Consider the following 20,415-nt stretch of genomic DNA (forward strand, 5'->3'; position numbering starts at 1 on the left):
AAGAGTAGGAATTAACGGGTCTTTTTCCAATTGGCAGGCAGTAACTAGTGGGGTACCGTAGGCATCGGTGCTGAACCCCAGCTGATTTAGATGAGGGAACAAAATGTAATATCGCCAAATTTGCAGATGACACAAAGTTGGGTGGGGGGGTGGTGAGCTATGAGGAGGATGTAGAGATCCTTCAGTGTGATGTGGACAAATTGAGTGAGTGGGCAAATGAATGGCAGATGCAGTATAATTTGGATAAATGCGAGGTTACCCACTTTGATCGCAAAAACAGGAGGTCACACTATTATCTGAATGGCCATAAATTAAGAGAAGGGAATATGTAACGAGACCTGGGTGTCCTCGTACACCAGTCGCTGAAGGTAAGGATGCAGCAGGCAGTAAAAAAAGGCAACTGGTACGTTGGCCTTCATAGCAAGAGGATTAGAGTACAGGAGCAGGGATGCCGTGCTGCAATTATACAGGGCCTTGGTGAGGCCACATCTGGAATATTGTGTGCAGGGTAGCACTGACCTCTCGGTGCACAACCTGTAGTACGCGGGAAACGGAGAATGATTGCCCAATGTCCTGAATAACCACATATGCAGGAAACATATGGCAGGCTGGGGACAGTTCCAGTCCCCAGGGTCAGCATGTGTGCAGGAAGTGTCTCCAGTTACAGCCCCTGGAAGCTTGAGTTTCAGAGCTGGAGCGGCGGCTGGAGACACTGTGGAGCATCCGCGAGTCGGAGAGCATCGTGGATAGCACGTATAGAGAGGTGGTCACACCACAGGCTCAGACTCCGCAGGCAGGAAGGGAATGGGTGACCACCAGACAGAGCAAGAGAGCGAGGCAGGTAGTGTAGGAATCTCCTGTGGCCATTCCCCCGCAGAACAGATACCGTTTTGGATACTGTTGAGGGGAATGGCCTCTCAGGGGAAAACAGCAAAAGCCAAACCTGTGGCACCATGGTTGGTTCTGCTGCAGAGGGGAGGAGTAATAAGTGTGACAGTACAATAGCTTTTTTTTTTTAATAAATGTTTTTATTCTCCATTTTCACATTTTCCTTCAAAATTTACACCCCACCCACAGATCCTATCCTCCCACCACCCCAAACAACAGTCCACCTGTCAATATATGCATCCAATAAAACAAACCCTCCCACGGTGGCAACAAAAAACAAAGGAGAAAAAGAAAAAGGAGTCCGGGACTGCCCATGGTCCCCATTGACCTATAGAGTCCACCCCCTCTTCCCCCCCGCCCCCCCCCCCATACTCAACGCCATCCAACCTCTGAAAGAGTACCGTACATGATACCCAAGAGTTGTACCACCCCCCGCCCCCCCAGTCTCCAATTCCACCCGTCCACTGCCTCTTGTAAAACTCCGCCCCCCCCCCCCCCAAAACCTCGGTTCCTTCCCCCCAACTTTCCACCCCGGCTAGACCACTCGGACCCTGTTCTGCCAAACTCCGATGGCCGCCACCCCTCCCCCCCACCTCACTCCAGTTCACTGGCCGGCTTAAACCGGCCAGCGTGGAGGCCCCCGCCCGGGTCCCTTTCCCCCTTGCCCGGCCCCAGGAAAGCCCAGAAATCCCCTTTTAGCACACAAACCCCACATATCCACCTTCACCCCAAAGAGCCCTCATTTCGAGTGAAAGTCCCATCACTTCCCTTGTCCAAATATATACAACATTGGCTCCTTTAGCTCATACACCTGCACGGTGAAACAAAAAAAAAAATAGTCAGCCATGAGGTCACATCGGCACATGGCCATTTCTTAATTTCTCAGTTCTGCCACAGTCCTTCTGCCTTCACAAACTCCTCCGCTGCTTCTGCCGTTCCAAAATAAAAGTCCCTGAGCTTGCAAGTCACCGTCAGCTTCGCTGGATACACAATGCCGCACTGCACCTTGCTAATGTACAGTGCCCTCTTCACCCGGTTGAAGGCAGCCCGCCTCCTCGCCAGCTCCACCGTAAAGTCCTGGTATACACGTATACCAGCTCCAGCCCACTGCACCACCCTCTTCTGCTTGGCCCAGCTCAGGACCTTCTCCATCACACTGTACCTACGGAAGCACAAGAGTCACTACCCTTAGCGGCTCACTCGCCATTGGTACAGGCCTCCACGACCGATGAGCCCGATCCAGTTCATATCAGGAGGGATCCTCCCCCTCCCCCAATAGTTTCGCCAGCATCGCGGCAAAATACTCAATCGGCTTCGGTCCTTCAACTCCTTCGGGCAGCCCCACAATCCTCAAATTCTGTCGCCTGGATCTGTTTTCCAGGTCTTCCATTTTTCCTCGCAGATCCTTGCTAATGTCCATCACCTTCCGCATCTCCATCCCCATCGAGGCAAGTTGATTATCGTGCTTCAATAATGTCTCCTCCACTTCCTTCAGCGCCTCCCCTTGCTCTCGCACCTCCGCCACTGCCGTCATGACCGGGGAAATCGCCTCCTCCACCTGCGCACTCAAAACCTCTCTCATCTCCTTCCTCATTGTCTCCATGTATCTTGTAATCTTTCTTTTGAATTCCGCAGCCATCACCTTAGTTATTTCTTCAGCCATAAGCAATGCGGCCTCCACTGGTGCTCCAGCCTCCATTTTCCTTGGTGACCCCGCGGTGACCTTCCACTCCCCGACGGACCTTCAGCTGTTTTCTTTACAGACGATTTTTTGCTTACCCTCGACATTCTTCTTCACTGTGCCTTTACTGTTTCTTCCTGCTTTTGCCGCCTCCGTGGACCCTGGGACCGGGCTTAAAGCCCCGAAAATGCCGTTCCCGAACGGGAGCCCTCCATTGTGCGGCCGCCTCCCGCCCGCCGTCACCGGAAGTCGACAGTGCAATAGTTATAGGGGATTCAATTGTAAGGGGAATAGACAAGCGTTTCTGTGGCTGCAAATGAGACTCCAGGATGGTATGTTGCCTCCCTGGTGCTAGGGTCAAGGATGTCTCGGAGCGGGTACAGGACATTCTGGAGAGGGAGGGTGAACAGCCAGTGGTCGTGGTACACATTGGTACAAACGACATAGGTAAAAAAAGGGATGAGGTCCTAAAGGCAGAATACAGGGAGCGACGATGGAAGTTAAGAAATCGGACCTCAAAAGGTAGTGATCTCAGGATTACTACCAGCGCCACATGCTAGTCAGAGTAGAAATGACAGGATATATAGGATGAATACGTGGCTGAAGAGATGGTGTCAGGGGGAGGGTTTCAGATTCCTGGGGCATTGGGACCGGTTCTGGGGTTCACAAAGGGTAGGTTGTGTCTGACTAATTTGGTAGAATTTTTTGAGGGCGTTACCAGTGCAGTAGATAACGGGGAGCCAATGGATGTGGTATATCTGGATTTCCAGAAAGCTTTTGACAAGGTGCCACACAAAAGGTTGCTGCATAAACTAAAGATGCATGGCATTGAGGGTAAAGTGGTAGCATGGGTAGAGGATTGGTTAACTAACAGAAAGGAGAGAGTGGGGATAAATGAGTGTTTCTCTGGTTGGCAACCTGTAACTAGTGGGGTCCCCCAAGGATCAGTGTTGGGCCCGCAGTTGTTCACAATGTACAGAGACGATTTAGAGTTGGGGACCAACTGCAATGTGTCAAAGTTTGCAGACGACACTAAGATGAGTGGTAAAGCAAAAAGGGCAGAGGATACCGGAAGTCTGCAGAAGGATTTGGATAGGTTAGGTGAATGGGCTAGGGTCTGGCAGATGGAATTCAATGTTGCCAAGTGTGAGGCTATCCATTTTGGGGGGGGAATAACAACAGAATGGATTATTATTTAAACGGTAAGATGTTAAAACATGCTGCTGTGCAGAGGGACCTGCGTGTGCTGGTGCACGAGTCGCAAAAAGTTGGTGTGCAGGTGATTAAGAAGGCTAATCGAGTTTTGTCTTTCATTGCTAGAGGGATGGAGTTCAAGACTAGTGAGGTTATGCTGCAATTGTATAGGGTGTTGGTGAGGCCGCATCTGGGAGTATTGTGTTCAGTTTTGGTCTCCTTACCTGAGAAAGGACATATTGGCACTGGAGGGAGTGCAGAGGAGATTCACTAGTTTGATCCCAGAGTTGAGGGGATTAGATTATGACGAGAGGTTGAGTAGACTGGGACTGTACTCATTGGAGTTTAGAAGGATGCGGGGGGATCTTATTGAGACATATAAAATTATGAAGGGAATAGATAGGATAGATGCAGGCAGGATAGATGCAGGCAGGTTGTTTCCACTGGTCGGGGAAAGCAGAACTAGGGGGCATAGCCTCAAAATAAGGAGGTAGATTTAGGACGGAGTGTAGGAGGAACTTCTTCACCCAAAGGGTTGTGAATCTCTGGAATTCCTTGCCCAGTGAAGCAGTTGAGGCTCCTTCTTTAAACGTTTTTAAGAAAAAGATAGATGCCTTTCTAAAGAATAAAGGGATTCGGGGATATGGTGTACGGGCCGGAGAGTGGAGCTGAGTCCACAAAGATCAGCCATGATCTCATTAAATGGCGGAGCAGGCTCGAGGGGCCAGATGGCCTACTCCTGTTCCTAGTTCTTATGTTTCTTATGTTAGGTGGGACCTGTACAAACTGGATGGTTTACACCTGGGCAGGACTGGAACTGATGTCCTAGGGGGGCTATTTGCTAGAGTGGTTGGGAAGGGTTTAAACTAATATGCCAGGGGGGTGGGAACCTACGCAAGGAGTCAGAGAAAGAGAGAGCAAGGACAAAAGCAAAAGATAGATAAGTGAATAAGAAAAGTGGTATGTGGAGAAACCAAGGACAAAATTCAAACAGGGCAGTAGAGAAAAGTATTGGGAGCAAGACAAGCATTGTGAAAAAGACAAACTTAAAGGCTCTGTGCCTTAATGCACAGAGCATTTGCAATAAAGTGGATGAACTAATCGCGCAGATAGATATAAATGGGTATGATAGAATTGGGATTAGGGAGACATGACTGCAGGGTGAACAGGGATGGGTACTGAATGCCCCAGGGTTCTCAGTATTTAGGAAGGGTAGGCATAAAAGAAAAGGTGGTGGCGTGACAATGTGGAATCTGTATGGGTAATTTGAGAAATAGCAAGGGACAAAAAATATTAGTTTGTGTCATATATTTTCATAGAATTTACAGTGCAGAAGGACCCCCATATAGACCCCAAAACTGCACTGGTGAGGTTGGGAATGGCATTAAACAAGAAATTAGTGATGCATGTAATAAGGGAATATCGGTGATCATGGGTGATTTAAATCTTCACATAGATTGGGCAAATCGAATTAGCCACAATGCCGTAGAGGAGGAATTCCTGGAGTGTATACAGGATGGTTTTCTTGACCAATAATTGGAGGAACCAACTAGAGAGCAGGCCATCTTAGACTGGGTACTGTGTAATGAGAAGGGAATTATTGCCAAGCTGGCTGTACGAGACCCCTTGGGGATAAGCGACCATAACATGTAGAATTTCTTATCAAGCTGGAGAGTGAAGTAGTTGAATCTTAATAAAGGGAACAATGAGGATATGAGGCGTGAGTTGGCCTTGATAGATTGGGAAAAGTTACTTAAAGGGATGACAGTGGATAGACAATGGCAAACATTAAAGGAACGCATGGAGGAACTACAGCAACTATTCATTCCTGTCTGGCACAAAAGCAAAGGGGGTAAGAGGGCCAATCCATGGCTTACAAAGGAAATTAGAAATAGTATCTGATCCAAGGAAGAAACATACAGATTGGCCAAGAAAAATAATAGGTCTGAGGATTGGGAGCAGTTTAGAATTCAACAAAGGACGCATGGATTGATAAAGAAGGGGAAAGTACAGTATGAAAGGAAGCTTGCAGGGAGAGACTGACACTAAGAGTTTCTACAGATATGTGAAGAGAAATGTAGGCCCACTACAGACAGAAACAGGGGAATGCATAATAAATGACAAAGAAATGGCTGAGCAATTAAATACATACTTTGGTTCGGTCTTCACAAATGAGGACACAAATCAGATCCCAGAAATGTTGGAGAATGGAAGGTTTAGTGAGAAGGAAGAACTGAGCGAGATCAACATTAGTAGAGAAATGGTGCTGGGAAAACTGATGTGATTGAAGGCGGATAAATTCCCAGGGCCTGAGAATCTGCATCCCAGAGTGCTTAAGGAGGTGGCTCTGGAAATAGTGGATGCATTGGTGGTGATCTTCCAGGATTCTATAGACTCTGGAACTGTCCCTGCAGATTGGAGGTTAGCTCACGTCGCTCCGATATTCAAAAAAGGAGGTAGAGAGAAAGCAGTTAATTATAGACCAGTAAGCCTAACATCGGTAGTGGGGAAAATGCTTGAATCCATTATCAAGGACTTTATAAGGGAACATTTCGAAAGCAGTGGCAGGATCAGTCAGAGTCAGCATGGATTTATGAAGGGAAAATCATGCTTGACAAATCTGTTGGAATTCTTTCAGGAGGTAACCAGTACAGTCGACAAGGGGGAGCCAGTCGGTGTGGTATATTTGGACTTTCAGAAGGCGTTTGACAAAGTCCCGCATGAGAGATTATGGTGCAAAATTAAAGCACATGGGATTGGGGGAAATGTATTGAGATGGATAGAAAACTGGTTGGCAGAGAGGAAACAAAGAGTAGGGATTAATGGGTCCTTTTCAAATTGGCAGGCAGTAACCAGTGGGGTACCACAGGGATCGGTGCTGGGACCCCAGCTATTCACAATATATATTAATGATTTGGAGGAGGGAACAAAATGGAACATCGCAAAGTTTGCAGATGATACCAAATTAGGTGGGAGGTGAATTGTGACGAGGATGCAGAGATCCTACAGCAAGATCTGGACAGGTTGGGCGAGTGGGCAAACCAATGGCAGATGCAGTATAATTTGGATAAGTGTAAGGTTATTCATTTTGGAAGCAAAAACAGGAAGGCAGATTACTACCTGAATGGTTGTAAATTGGGAGAGGGGAGTGTGCAGCGGGACCGGGATGTCCTTGTGCACCATTCGCTGAAGGTAAGCATGCAGGTGCAGCAGGCGGTAAAGAAGGTGAATGGTATGTCGGCCTTCATGCAAGAGGTTTCAAGTACAGAAGCAGGGATGTGTTGCTGCAATTGTACAGTGCCTTTGTGAGGCCACACTTGGGAGTATTGTGTGCCGTTTTGGTCTCCTTCTCGGAGGGTGTTCTTGCTCTCGAGGGAATGCAGTGAAGGTTTACCAGACTGATTCCACGGATGGGGGGAACTGTCATTTGAGGAGAGATTGACTAGGTTGGGATTGTTCTCACTGGAGTTCAGAAGAATGAGGGGGGATCTCAGAGACTTATAAAATTCTAACAGGACTAGACAGGGTAGATGCAGGGAAGATGTTATCAATGATAGGTGTCCAGAACCAGGGGTCACAGCCTGAGGATTCAGGGTAAACTATTTCGGACAGCGATAAGGAGACACTTCTTCACACAAAGAGTGGTGAACCTCTGGAATTCATTGCCACAGAAAGTAGTTGATGCTAAATCATTGACTATATTCAAGAGGCGGCTGGATATGGCACTGGGGAGAATGGGATCAAAGGCTATGGGGAGAAAGCAGGATTAGGCTATTAAGTTGGATGATCAGCCATGATCGTGATGAATGGTGGAGCAGGCTTGAAGGGCCAAAAGGCCTCCTCCTGCTCCTATCTTCTATGTATCTATGTATCTATGAAGCGTTGCCAACTGCACCAGCTCAAGTTGTGGGTTTCGGAACTTGAGCAGTAACTGGCAACATTGTGCTACAACATGAAGTTGAGAGCTTCATGGCTATCACATTTATAGATGTGGCTACCCCATAGCTTAAGAGCAAGTAGGGAGACTTTGTTTGCTTTCAAAATTCAACTTTTCAAAAAAGAACAAAAAAAAAAAAAATCAGTCTTCCCCAATTCACCATCTCCAGCCGGGACTAAAAGCACAGATAAACAAAGGAAAAGAAGGGGAATAAGGAAAGCGAGACAGAAATAATCGGCCGCATAAAGACAGCAGTCGGGTAGCTCTGCTTGTGCGCACCAAAGAGCACAGTTATGGGTGGCCACCAGCCAATCAAGAAGAAAAGCTAGGTCATGCAGGAGCCCCGAGTGCACTTCACTCTCCAATCAATTCTGAATGCTGAACTGCTGATTCATTTGAAGTAGCAATCAGAGCCAAGTCCATGTCTCAGTTGAAGCAACTTGCGAAAGAAAAGCATTATATTGCAGACACTGGAAGGAAAGTCTGTGAAAGGCTGGGGGGAGTTACTGGAGAAACGTAGTCCTAAGCAGCTTTCTTCCCATCCAGTACCCCAGCTCCTTGCACATTCGTTAGCCCTGCTTTTGCCACTTTCTCCTACCTGTTTAACCCATTTCCTCCCTTACTGTATTCCCTCTTTGCACAAATCGATCAACAATCCATATCCCTCAAACGGTGGCTGGCGAGGCTCCCTCAATATCAACCTACTCAATTCTGTTTTTATAAAACAAAAAAGTCAGAAATGGTCTTCCATAATTCACCATCTTCAATCAGAAAGAAAAAACAGTCAAAGAAAGAGAATGAGAAAAGAGAGACAGAATCAACAGCATAAAGACAGCAGTCAGGTAACTCTGCTTGTGCACACTACAGTAATTTATATGTATGTACTTGAGAAGTGTGACACTTGCACACACCTTTACCACTTGACTTCTTGCTGTCACTTGTTTTTCATTATAAATTGCTAAGTCTACATTTACAATGCAAAACTCCATGTAAATTCATCATTCAGATTGCAGAAACTGGTTTTCAGGTTCTCACCAGCCCCAAGTAATGTCATTTTCCTTCAGTTTCTAAAATTTCAAACAACTAAATTGTGCGTATAGCCAAAATTAAATTCGTTGAGCGCTTCGCAATACACTAGCCAACAGCAATGAGGTCATGTTTCGGAGTTATTATTGCTCCAATGGAATTGTGTTACCTGTTTTAATAGCATCAATCAACTTTGTATCTTCCTCCATTTCCAGTAGTTTCTTATAATAAGCTGGATTTCTTTCCATCTGTGCTTGGGCTCCACTAACAATCATCCAGATAAGACTACGATATTCGTTCGGAATGCCTTTTCTGATGTACCGTTTCACTGTTACAGGAATAAAAGTAGTTAAAATGTAAAACATAAATTTCCCAATTGCTGGCAAATCACATCAGTGAGTGGTCTAGAGAAAGTTTATCTACCCTGATTAGGGGTGTACTTTATTTCTATATCTTCAATTCTTAGTATTTTAATACAACTCTTCAAAGTGATCAAGACAATGCTATCCATTTTAGCCGATTTATCATGTTTGTATCCTGGTGGAATCAGGGAACTGCTTGTGGAATTTAGAGCACAGGTAGGTGCTAACTATCAGGTCATCATTTACTAAGATTACATGATTATCCAAAACCAACTTCACTGAGCCAGCCATGTGCTTAGGATGTCAGAGTCCCGACTTCCAAAGCAAATCTTCTTTGCCCAGCTAAAGAAAGAGAAGGACAAAGGAGGCTCTTCAAAGACACCTTGAAGGCTTACCTCAAAAATGTAACATTGGTGTCAATGCGTGGGAGACCATTGGTCGAGGGAGGGAGGGAGGAGGGGAGAGGGAGGGAGGGGAGAGGGAGGGAGGGGAGAGGGAGGGAGGGGAGAGGGAGGGAGGGGAGAGGGAGGGAGGGGAGAGGGAGGGAGGGGAGAGGGAGGGAGGGGAGAGGAGAGGGAGGAGAGGGGGGAGGGAGGGGGGAGAGGGAGGGGGGGGGAGGGAGAGGGAGGGGGGGGGGAGGGAGAGGGGGGGAGAGGAGAGGGAGGGAGGAGGGGAGAGGGAGGAGAGGGAGGGAGGAGGGGAGAGGGAGGAGAGGGAGGGAGGAGGGGAGAGGGAGGAGAGGGAGGGAGGAGGGGAGAGGGAGGGAGGAGGGGAGAGGGAGGAGAGGGAGGGAGGAGGGGAGAGGGAGGAGAGGGAGGGAGGAGGGGAGAGGGAGGAGAGGGAGGGAGGAGGGGAGAGGGAGGAGAGGGAGGGAGGAGGGGAGAGGGAGGAGAGGGAGGGAGGAGGGGAGAGGGAGGAGAGGGAGGGAGGAGAGGAGAGGGAGAGAGAGAGGGAGGGAGGAGGGGAGAGGGAGAGGGAGGGAGGAGGGGAGAGAGAGGGAGGGAGGAGGGGAGAGGGAGAGGGAGGGAGGAGGGGAGAGGGAGAGGGAGGGAGGAGGGGAGAGGGAGAGGGAGGGAGGAGGGGAGAGGGAGAGGGAGGGAGGAGGGGAGAGGGAGGGAGGGAGGAGGGGAGAGGGAGGGAGGGAGGAGGGGAGAGGGAGGGAGGGAGGAGGGGAGAGGGAGGGAGGGAGGAGGGGAGAGGGAGGGAGGGAGGAGGGGAGAGGGAGGGAGGGAGGAGGGGAGAGGGAGGGAGGGAGGAGGGGAGAGGGAGGAGGGGAGAGGGAGGGAGGGAGGAGGGGAGAGGGAGGGAGGGAGGAGGGGAGAGGGAGGGAGGGAGGAGGGGAGAGGGAGGGAGGGAGGAGGGGAGAGGGAGGGAGGGAGGAGGGGAGAGGGAGGGAGGGAGGAGGGGAGAGGGAGGGAGGGAGGAGGGGAGAGGGAGGGAGGGAGGAGGGGAGAGGGAGGGAGGGAGGAGGGGAGAGGGAGGGAGGGAGGAGGGGAGAGGGAGGGAGGGAGGAGGGGAGAGGGAGGGAGGGAGGAGGGGAGAGGGAGGGAGGGAGGAGGGGAGAGGGAGGGAGGGAGGAGGGGAGAGGGAGGGAGGGAGGAGGGGAGAGGGAGGGAGGGAGGAGGGGAGAGGGAGGGAGGGAGGAGGGGAGAGGGAGGGAGGGAGGAGGGGAGAGGGAGGGAGGGAGGAGGGGAGAGGGAGGGAGGGAGGAGGGGAGAGGGAGGGAGGGAGGAGGGGAGAGGGAGGGAGGGAGGAGGGGAGAGGGAGGGAGGGAGGAGGGGAGAGGGAGGGAGGGGAGAGGGAGGGAGGAGGGGAGAGGGAGGGAGGAGGGGAGAGGGAGGGAGGAGGGGAGAGGGAGGGAGGAGGGGAGAGGGAGGGGAGGGAGGAGGGGAGAGGGACGTGGAGGGGAGAGGGGAGAGGGGAGAGGGAGGGGAGAGGAGAGGTGGGGAAAATCCTGTTTTGAACAGGTGCAGAGCAAAAGGCTGTAAAATTCGACTAGGTCGGTCATGAAAGTTGCCATTGAGGCAGGCTTTGCAAAAGGGTTCTGAACAAATGTTCCTAATGAAGAAAACTTGCTTCATAAATGCAAGAATTGCCTTAGCCGGTGAAAGTCACATGAGAGCGGCATGTCCTGTCACAGTGTTGTTTAATAGTGCATTAAGGTTAAGAAACTGCATGTAACTTCTTATTGTTAGGGTTGAAGTTTAAAAGTTTAACTATTGTTTTCTTTTCATAAAGTTTGTTTATAAAATAACTAAGCAATATTTCTTATATCATCATTCCTGGGACAAATTGATCTTTCCACAATGTTAAAACTTTTTTAAAATGATGGCTCCTGATGCAGTGTTGTAACCACGGTTGAGAGCTGAGCAGGGATCTGTAACAATGACCATCAGTACTCACACAGAAAGTAACATATCCCAAATATTTCCAAATGGGGTAGCAGGCTCCCACTTCTAATTATCCATTAGGTTTTCACTTAAGAAAAACATAACTCAGGTAAAATATCTAAAAAGCATATAAAAAGGTGATTAATCATAAAATCATAGAATTTACAGTGCAGGAGGCCATTCGGCCCATTAAGTCTGCAGTGGCCCTTGGAAAGAGCACCTGACATTCACCCACGCCTCCACCATATTTCCATAACCCAGTAACCCCACCTAACCTTTTGGACACTGAGGGGCAATTTAGCATGGCCAATCCACCTATCCTGCACATCTTTGGACTGTGGGAGGGAACCCGGAGGAAACCCACGCAGACTCGGGGAGGAAGTGCAAACTCCACACAGACAGTCACCTGGGGCCGGAATTGAACCCTAATCCCTGGAGTTGTGAGGCAGCAGTGCTAACCACTGTGCCACCGTGCTGCCCTCACTATTATGTCTTCCTCACTAGAAAACTCTCTTGAAGAATCTTCAGCTTCCCCACCTTCAAAAGCCCCTGAAGAGTCTTTATTCACTCAATCAAATCTCACTCTTCACTGCTCTACATGGGGGAAGATTGTAGTAAAGTTGCAAGACTGAAAATTGAATTGGTTTCTCAGTTACAGTGCACATGACAAAACATCTTCATTCACTTACATGTTTATCTTTTGGATGAACTAGCCCTTCAGTTAGAAGTTAATTACTCATTCAATGTCTTTATTCACTTCCTAAAATACTCAATTAAAACACAAGCTTTACTGTTGGCTGTACAGGCTAATTCTCAGAGATTCAGACTTGATTAAAAATGGTCTAATTACATAATTTTAACGCTCAACTGATGCAACATAGACATTTTTTTTAAAAAGCATTATATCGCAGACACTGGAAATCTGAAATACAAACAGGAAATCCTGGCAATACTCAGGCAGCATTTCTGGAGAGATTAATAGAGTTAACATTGCAGATCGCTGATCTTTCATGAGCACTGGAGCAAGTCAGAGGGGTAACAGAGTTTTAAGAAAATACAGGAAGTCAAAAGAGAGCAAATGACAAAAGGGATGACAGTACAAGGCAAAAGGAAATGGTTTTGGGGTAAGTAAAGAAACAAAAAGGTGGATTCATACAGGATGTAAATGGGAATAGCAGGTCAACAACAGTTGCCATCCGAGGTTATGATCTGAAATTGTTGAATTTCACTAGAATCCAGAAGGCTGCAAAGTCCTTAAATTAAAGGATAGGTGTTGTTCCATAACTGTGTCAGAAGTCTAAGGCATAGAGGTGAGAATGAGCAAGAGGACTTTGCTTTTGTCCCTAGCTTTGGATTCACCCACATTGGGTGGGGCAAGGTCCTTTATCAAGTCTTCTCTTTTCCAAAGGAAACACAGCCCAACCTCTTCAACCTGTGCTAACAGTTGTAATCTCTCAATTCTGGCACCATCCTTGTAATCTTTTCTGCAAATTTCTCCTGTGCTTCAATGCCCTTTTTATAATTGGGAACAAGAACTGGATATCATGGGGCAGCTAGGAAACGCAGTGGATAGCACTGAGGTCCCAGGTTCAATCCCGGCTCTGGGTCACTGTCTGTGTGGTGTTTGCACATTCTTCCGTGTTTGCGTGGGTTTCGCCCCCACAACCCAAAGGTGTACAGGGTAGGTGAATTGACCACGCTAAATTGCCCCTTAATTAGAAAACATGAATTGGGTACTCTAAATTTATTTAAAAAAAGAACTGGATATAATAATCATAAATCCTTTGTTCGAATTGCGACATACCCAGGACTTGGCAGCACAGTGGCAAAGTGGTTAGTACTGCTGCCTCACAGCACCAGGGATCCGGGTTCAATTTGGGCCTTGGGTGACTGTCTGTGTGGAGTTTGTACTTTCTCGTGACTCCGTGGGTTTCCTCCGGGTGCACCAAAATCTCTTAACTCTTCTTCACTTTTATACAAGAGGATCATCTCCAGACCCTCCCCACTCGGTTTCCTCACATTCTCTCTCCCTGTGTTTCCTCACTCTCTATCCCCCCTCCTCCCAGTGTACCCTCACACCCTTTCTCTCCTCTCTGTGCATCCTCACTCTCTCTCCACCCTGTGCATCCTCACTCTCTCTCCACCCTGTGCATCCTGACTCTTTCTCTCTCCATTCCCTCCACTCCGTGTACCCTAACTGTCTCTCCCTATTCTTTCTCTTCCCTGTGTATCTGCACTTTTCTCTACCTCCATTCCCACTCTTCTCTGTGTACCTCCATCTCCTGCATCCCCTTACACCCCTCTCCTTCTGTGTATCTGCATTCTTTGTCCCTCTTTACATCCCTTCCTGTCTATCTGAATTGTCTCTCTATATCTTCTCCCTGTGTAAGGTGTTTGACAAATTTGCTAGAGTTCTTTGAGGATGTAACTAGATGTTCTGATCCCAGCTGATGTTCTGATCCCAGCTGATGTTCTGATCCCAGCTGATGTTCTGATCCCAGCTGATGTTCTGATCCCAGCTGATGTTCTGATCCCAGCTGATGTTCTGATCCCAGCTGATGTTCTGATCCCAGCTGATATCACCACTGAACAAGTCAGGTGCCAGAGTGAAACCTGGTTTGATAGATCCTAACATTTTTTTAAACCATGAAGGAAAGTTACTGCACAAATTCTCAGGAGTCTGCTGATGAAAGTTTAACATAAAGAATAAAACATTTACTAAACAAGAAAAAAATGAACTATATTACAGCAGACTAAACATTGGAAAGATAGCAATGCAAACATAAGAAAATGATTCAAATATTCACGATTCCTTCACTCTAGCTATCTCTTTACAGCCAGATACAAATTCAGAAAGATAAAACAATTTACCATATCTATCTCATACTCCAACATTCAGGGTAAGGAGAGGGAAAGTGGGGGGAGGGGGGAGGGTGAATGCAACGGGTAGGGGGAGGGAAAGATCACTTGGATAGCCCCCAAACAAAGGGAAACCCCACAGTGCAAATGCACATCCACAAGGTGGGAGGGGAGGGACAGAAACTCCCCATCAGAATAGTCACTTGCAATGTCAGCCCAGTGAAAAGATTCAGGGTCTTCGCCCATCGGAAACGTTTGAAAGCCGACATAGTCTTTCTCCAGGAGACCCACATGAGGGGGGGCACGGTAGCACAGTGGTTAGCATAGTTGGTTCACAGCTCCAGGGTCCCAGGTTCGAATCCCGGCTTGGGTCGCTGTCTGTACAGAGTCTGCACGTTCTCCCTGTGTTTACGTGGGTTTCCTCCGGGTGCACCGGTTTCCTCCCACAGTCCAAAGATGTGCAGGTTAGGTGGATTGGCCATGATAAATTGTCCTTTAAGTGTCCAAAGATGCCCTTATTGTCCAAAGATGTGCAAGTTAAGTGGGGTTATGGGGATAGGGAACGGGTGTGGGCCTGGATAGAGTGCTCTTTCAGAAGGTCGGTGCAGACATTATGGGTTGAATGGCCTCCTTCTGCACTGTAGGGATTCTATGGTTTAAAAGAAAAGATTTTGAACAGCTCTGATGAGCACATTACATGGTAAGAAGTCTTACAACACCAGGTTAAAGTCCAACAGGTTTGTTTCGATGTCACTAGCTTTCGGAGCGCTGCTCCTTCCTCAGGTGAATGAAGAGGTATGTTTGGAACATACCTCTTCCAGAATCACCTGAGGAAGGAGCAGCGCTCCGAAAGCTAATGACATCAAAACAAATCTGTTGGACTTTAATCTGGTGTTGTAAGACTTGTTACTGTGCTCACCCCAGTCCAACGCCGGCATCTCCACATCATACATTCCATGGGGTAGAGAGAGGGCAGTAAGATTGACTGCACAACACCGTAGTCACATTCACACCCTACATCACCAGAATGTACTGTCAGCAGTTTGTCCCGTATTGGAAGTACGCAGCACCTTTGATAGAACCTTCCAAACCCCCAAGGCTGTTATCAACTAGAAGAACAAGAACATGAATCAGGAAACGGCAACACCTGCAGGTTCCCCTCCAAGCCACGCACCATCCCGGCTTGGAAATATATCGCCGTTCCTTCGCTGTCACTGGGTCAAGATCCTGGAACTCCCTCCATAACAGCACAGTGGGGGTACCTATACCTCAGGGACTGGAACATTTCAAGAAGGCAGCTCACCACCACCTTGTTGAGGGCAATTCGGGTTTGGCAATAAATGCCAACAATTGTTACTTTCCTTGATAGGGTAAAAGGAATAGCAGGCACTGGAGTTCCTAGCTAATCAGCTGTTCTTTATAAGAATATAGAAAAAGGAAGAGTAGACTACATGGTCCATCGAGTCGGCTCCTCCATTCAATACAATCAAGGCTGATCCGGGGGTTCAACTCTATTTTCCGCCCACTTCCCCATATGGCTTAATTCACCGACAATCTGTCTATCCAAGCCTTAAATATATTCAACGGTGGAGCACCCACAGCCATCTGGGGTAGAAAATTCCAAAGATCCACAATCATTTGAGTGAAGAAACTTCTCCTTATCTAAATCTTAAATGTTCGGCCCTTATCCCGAGACTGTGCCCACTGGGGAGGAAGGATAGTGGTGTTGTCACTGCACTAGTAATCCAGAGTCATGCTCTGGGGAGTCTGGTTCGCATCTCGCCATGGCAGATGGTGAAATATGAATTTAATAAAAATCTGGAATTAAAAGTCTAATGATGACCATGAAATCATTGTCAATTGTTGTAAAAACCCATCTGGTTCACTAATGTCCTTTAGGGAAGGAAATCTGTCATCCTTTCCTGGTCTGGCCTACAGGTGACTCCAGATCCACAGCAATAAGGATCTTAAATACCGTCAGGGTTGGGCAACAAATGCAGGCCCAGCCAAACGAATTTTAAAAAATGTTTTAGATTCCCCGAGTAGCAAAAACAAACTCTCAGCGTCCACCCAGTCAAACCCCTTCAGAATATTGCAGTTGTCAATCAGATCTCCTCTTTCTCTTTAAACAAGAATATAAATCCAATATAGACCCAGCCTGTCATCATAGGACAATCCCCCTAATCCCAAGGGCCAATTTAGTGAACATTTGCTGCACAGAATCCAGTACACGTGTCACCCTACTTAAATGTGGAAACCTAAACTGCACACTGCATTCCAGATGCTGTCTCACCAAAGCACTGTACAGTTCTAGCAAGAATTCTTTATTCTAGTACTCCAATCCCCTGGCAATAAGACCATTTGCCTTCTTATTACTTGCTGAACCTGAATGCTAATTTTCTGCATTTCACCAATCTCTTTGAACATCAATACTTGAAAGTTTCACTCCAGAAAGCCAACTCTGAAAATACAAACTGCGCAACGATGAAGCATGCCGACATACATTTATATAGTGTCCGTAACATAGTGTCCGTAACATAGTAGAATATCCCCACAACACTTCACAGGAACGATATTCAAACAATATTTGACCAAAAGGAACTCAGATGGGCGCACAAGGAAAATAAACTTGCGGGTTAGGGAGAAGTGGCTGGGAATGGGACTGATTGAGTTTCTCTACAGAGAGCATGGAAACAATGGACTGAGTGGTCTCCTTCTGTGCTGACTCTGACTCAAGCAAAATAACACTAGCCATTTATTTCAATAATTCCAGCCAAGATGTTTATTGTACACACCATTTGATAATCCTCGAAACAGGTGTATGCTCTATAATGTGTGAATTGTAACACCAGCCTTTATCCACGTTATGAAAGTCTAAACCTATCCCAGGACAGTAACGTTAAATCCTGTTTCACTAATTCCAGATGTAAATAGGCAAACAACCGTGCAGGCTAAGTGCATCCCTGGGGAGGGGTGTCAGGGTTCAGTTGCCAGGGTCTGGGGGGGGTGGGTTAGGGATCAGTTGTGAGGATCTGGGGAGGGGGTCACGGGTCAGTTGCCAGGATCTGGACAGGGGGTCACGGGGTCAGTTGCCAGGATCTGGGGGAGGGGGCTAGTAGTAAGTTGTCAGGGACTGGGAAGTGTGTCACGGGTCAGTGTCCAGGGTCTGGGAAGGTTAGGGGTCAGTTGCCAGGGTCAGGGGGAAGGGGCTTAGGGGTGCATTGCCAGGGGAGGGGGGTCACAGGTTAGTTGCCTTGATCTGGGGAAGAGGTTAGGGGTGAGTTGGCAGGGTCTGGGGGGGAGGGAGTTGGCAGGGTCGGGGGGGGGAGGGAGTTGGCAGGGTCGGGGGGGGAGGGAGTTGGCAGGGTCGGGGGGGGGGGAGGGAGTTGGCAGGGTCGGGGGGGGGGGAGGGAGTTGGCAGGGTCGGGGGGGGGAGGGAGTTGGCAGGGTCTGGGGGGGGGGGGGGAGGGAGTTGGCAGGGTCTGGGGGGGGGGGGGGGAGGGGAGAGTTGGCAGGGTCTGGGGGGGGGGGGGGAGAGTTGGCAGGGTCTGGGGGGGGGGAGGGAGAGAGTTGGCAGGGTCTGGGGAGAGGGGGTTAGGGAGAGTTGGCAGGGTCTGGGGAGAGGGGGTTAGGGAGAGTTGGCAGGGTCTGGGGAAAGGGGGCTAGGGTGAGTTGGCAGGGTCTGGGGTAGTTGGCAGTGTCTGGGGAGAGTTGGCAGGGTCTGGGGGGAGAGAGTTAGGGTGAGTTGGCAGAGTCTGGGGTAGTTGGCAGGGTCTGGGGAGAGGGGGTTAGGGTGAGTTGGCAGGGTCTGGGGGGAGGGGAGTTGGCAGGGTCTGGGGAGAGGGGGTTAGGGCGAGTTGGCAGGGTCTGGGGGGAGGGGAGAGTTGGCAGGGTCTGGGGAGAGGGGGTTAGGGTGAGTTGGCAGGGTCTGGGGTAGTTGGCAGGGTCTGGGGAGAGGGGGTTAGGGCGAGTTGGCAGGGTCTGGGGGGAGGGGAGAGTTGGCAGGGTCTGGGGAGAGGGGGTTAGGGTGAGTTGGCAGGGTCTGGGGTAGTTGGCAGGGTCTGGGGAGAGGGGGTTAGGGTGAGTTGGCAGGGTCTGGGGTAGTTGGCAGGGTCTGGGGAGAGGGGGTTAGGGTGAGTTGGCAGGGTCTGGGGGGAGGGGAGAGTTGGCAGGGTCTGGGGAGAGGGGGTTAGGGTGAGTTGGCAGGGTCTGGGGGGAGGGGAGAGTTGGCAGGGTCTGGGGAGAGGGGGTTAGGAGTCAATTGCCAGTGTCTGGCTTTTTTCGTACTATTCTCCATTAGCTGGTCCCCGGCTTCTCACTCACTTTTCAGGCTCCGCTCCACCCGGCTGCCCTGCAGCAATTTGCGCCATTTGATGGCCCTGCGCCTCAGCACTGACCCGTAATCCGACACCTGCTCCCGGGGAGGCGCAGAGCCCGCCGGCTGCTCGAAACCGTACTGGTCCGTCCTGGGGAAAGAGAAGAGCGACTTAGCCCCGACTGAGGACCCGAGACCCAGACTCCCACCTCTCCGCGATCCGCCCAAACCGTCCCCACAGTACCTGGTCTCCCGCTCCGGCGCGGAGCACAGCTCCACCGTCTCCATGAGCAACAGAAGCGCAGCCGCTCCGCCTCCGCAGCCCTGCTCAGACCCGGCCGCAGGTAGTCAGCGAGGCTGGGGCGGGGCTTAGCGGAACCCCGCCCCTCACCTGTCAATCACACCCGCCCTCACACCTGTCAATCAACACGCCCTCACACCTGTCAATCAAACTTCGCCCCTCATCTGTCACTCAAACCCGCCCTCATCTGTCAATCCAATCCCGCCCCCACACCTGTCAATCAAACCCCGCACCTGCCAAAATCAAACCCCACCCCCACACATGTCAATCAAACTCTGCCCATCACCCTGTCAATAAACCCACCCCCACACCTGTCAATCAGCCGTATCCCCTTGGTCGTCAGTCAGCGAGGGACAAGCCTGCCCACCTCACCTGTCAACAAACATTTGAAACAAACTTGTGTTTTTTTAATAGTGCAATATTTCAAATATGCTTGAGTTAAAGGGCTTTGCTTCTCGGATATGCCTATCTGAAATTTGGGCAGAAGCTCCCCAGGGACATAATCAATGGGTTATATTTCTTTAGAAATAAGAATATATCATGCAGTGTTCTATACAAAAATTAAATAGTCACTTGGTACTACAGAACTTGAGTATTGCTAAAAAAAAATAGACATGCTTTCGAAGTTTTTCATCTTGCACTCATCTGGACAGATTCGCAAGAATACCAAATCTCAAAGAGCACAAAAATATATACAGCATGGGAAGAGAGTGCTGGTTGGTTGGCAAATGGACTCTGAGTAGTAGGGACATTGCCGTGGAGAATGCACCAGGGAACGCCTAGCTTTTGTTTAAATTCAAACTAGGCAGATTGATTTTGATTGGTCAAGGTATTACCATGGGGAATGAACCAGGGAATGGCTGTTCCCCAAGCTTTGGCTTAGTTTAAAAAGGCACAATGCGTGAACATGCTCCTTCTGTTTGTAAAGGAAAACAAAGACCAGTCAGAGTCCACTTGCCAACCAATTATTCCTCTCTTCTCATCCAGTTTAAATTGTTGTTCCCTTTAGAATTGATATTCTCGTGAATCTGTGTGCTGAGTGCAAGGTGAGAAGTTTCAAAAGCATGTCCGTTTGTTCAGCAATCTATAAAAATTGTTCAGCTTGAAATATGGAGCAAGAGATTTTGAAGTGAATATACATTAGCCCGCATTTTCACATAAACAAATGACAAAAAGGAATCAGGAATCACCCATAGTCACCATTAACACACACCGCCCCCTCCCCTCAACCCCCCCCCACCAACTAATGTTCAGTTATCCAGTTCTTGAAAGTGCATAATGAAGAATGCCCATGAATTGTAGAACCTCTCCATCCTTCCCCTCAGTTCAAATTTAACCTTCTCAAGAGTCAAGAATTCCAACAGGCCCCCCCGCCACACCAGGGCACAGGGTGGAGAGGTTGCTCTGAGCCCATCAGGATCCGCCTTCGTGCGATCAACGAGGCGAAGGCTACAACATCTGC

At 49.0% G+C, this 20,415-nt stretch overlaps 1 protein-coding gene across 1 annotated transcript in view; it reads right to left on the bottom strand.

Moving 5' to 3' along the window:
* The window catches only part of LOC140428192 (growth hormone-regulated TBC protein 1-A-like), a 98,383-nt gene extending 79,336 nt beyond the window's left edge, over positions 1-19,047 (bottom strand). The window contains exons 1-3 of the mRNA XM_072514363.1: positions 18,897-19,047; positions 18,661-18,803; positions 8,896-9,054 (exon numbers count right to left, since the gene is read on the bottom strand). Coding sequence (XP_072370464.1) covers positions 8,896-9,054; positions 18,661-18,803; positions 18,897-18,940 — 346 coding nt within the window. The 5' untranslated portion in view covers positions 18,941-19,047. The remainder of the gene's footprint in view (positions 1-8,895; positions 9,055-18,660; positions 18,804-18,896) is intronic.
* Positions 19,048-20,415: the final 1,368 nt, after the last annotated feature.

This window comes from Scyliorhinus torazame, chromosome 8, assembly GCF_047496885.1.
Source record: "Scyliorhinus torazame isolate Kashiwa2021f chromosome 8, sScyTor2.1, whole genome shotgun sequence".
Lineage (NCBI taxonomy): Eukaryota > Metazoa > Chordata > Chondrichthyes > Carcharhiniformes > Scyliorhinidae > Scyliorhinus > Scyliorhinus torazame.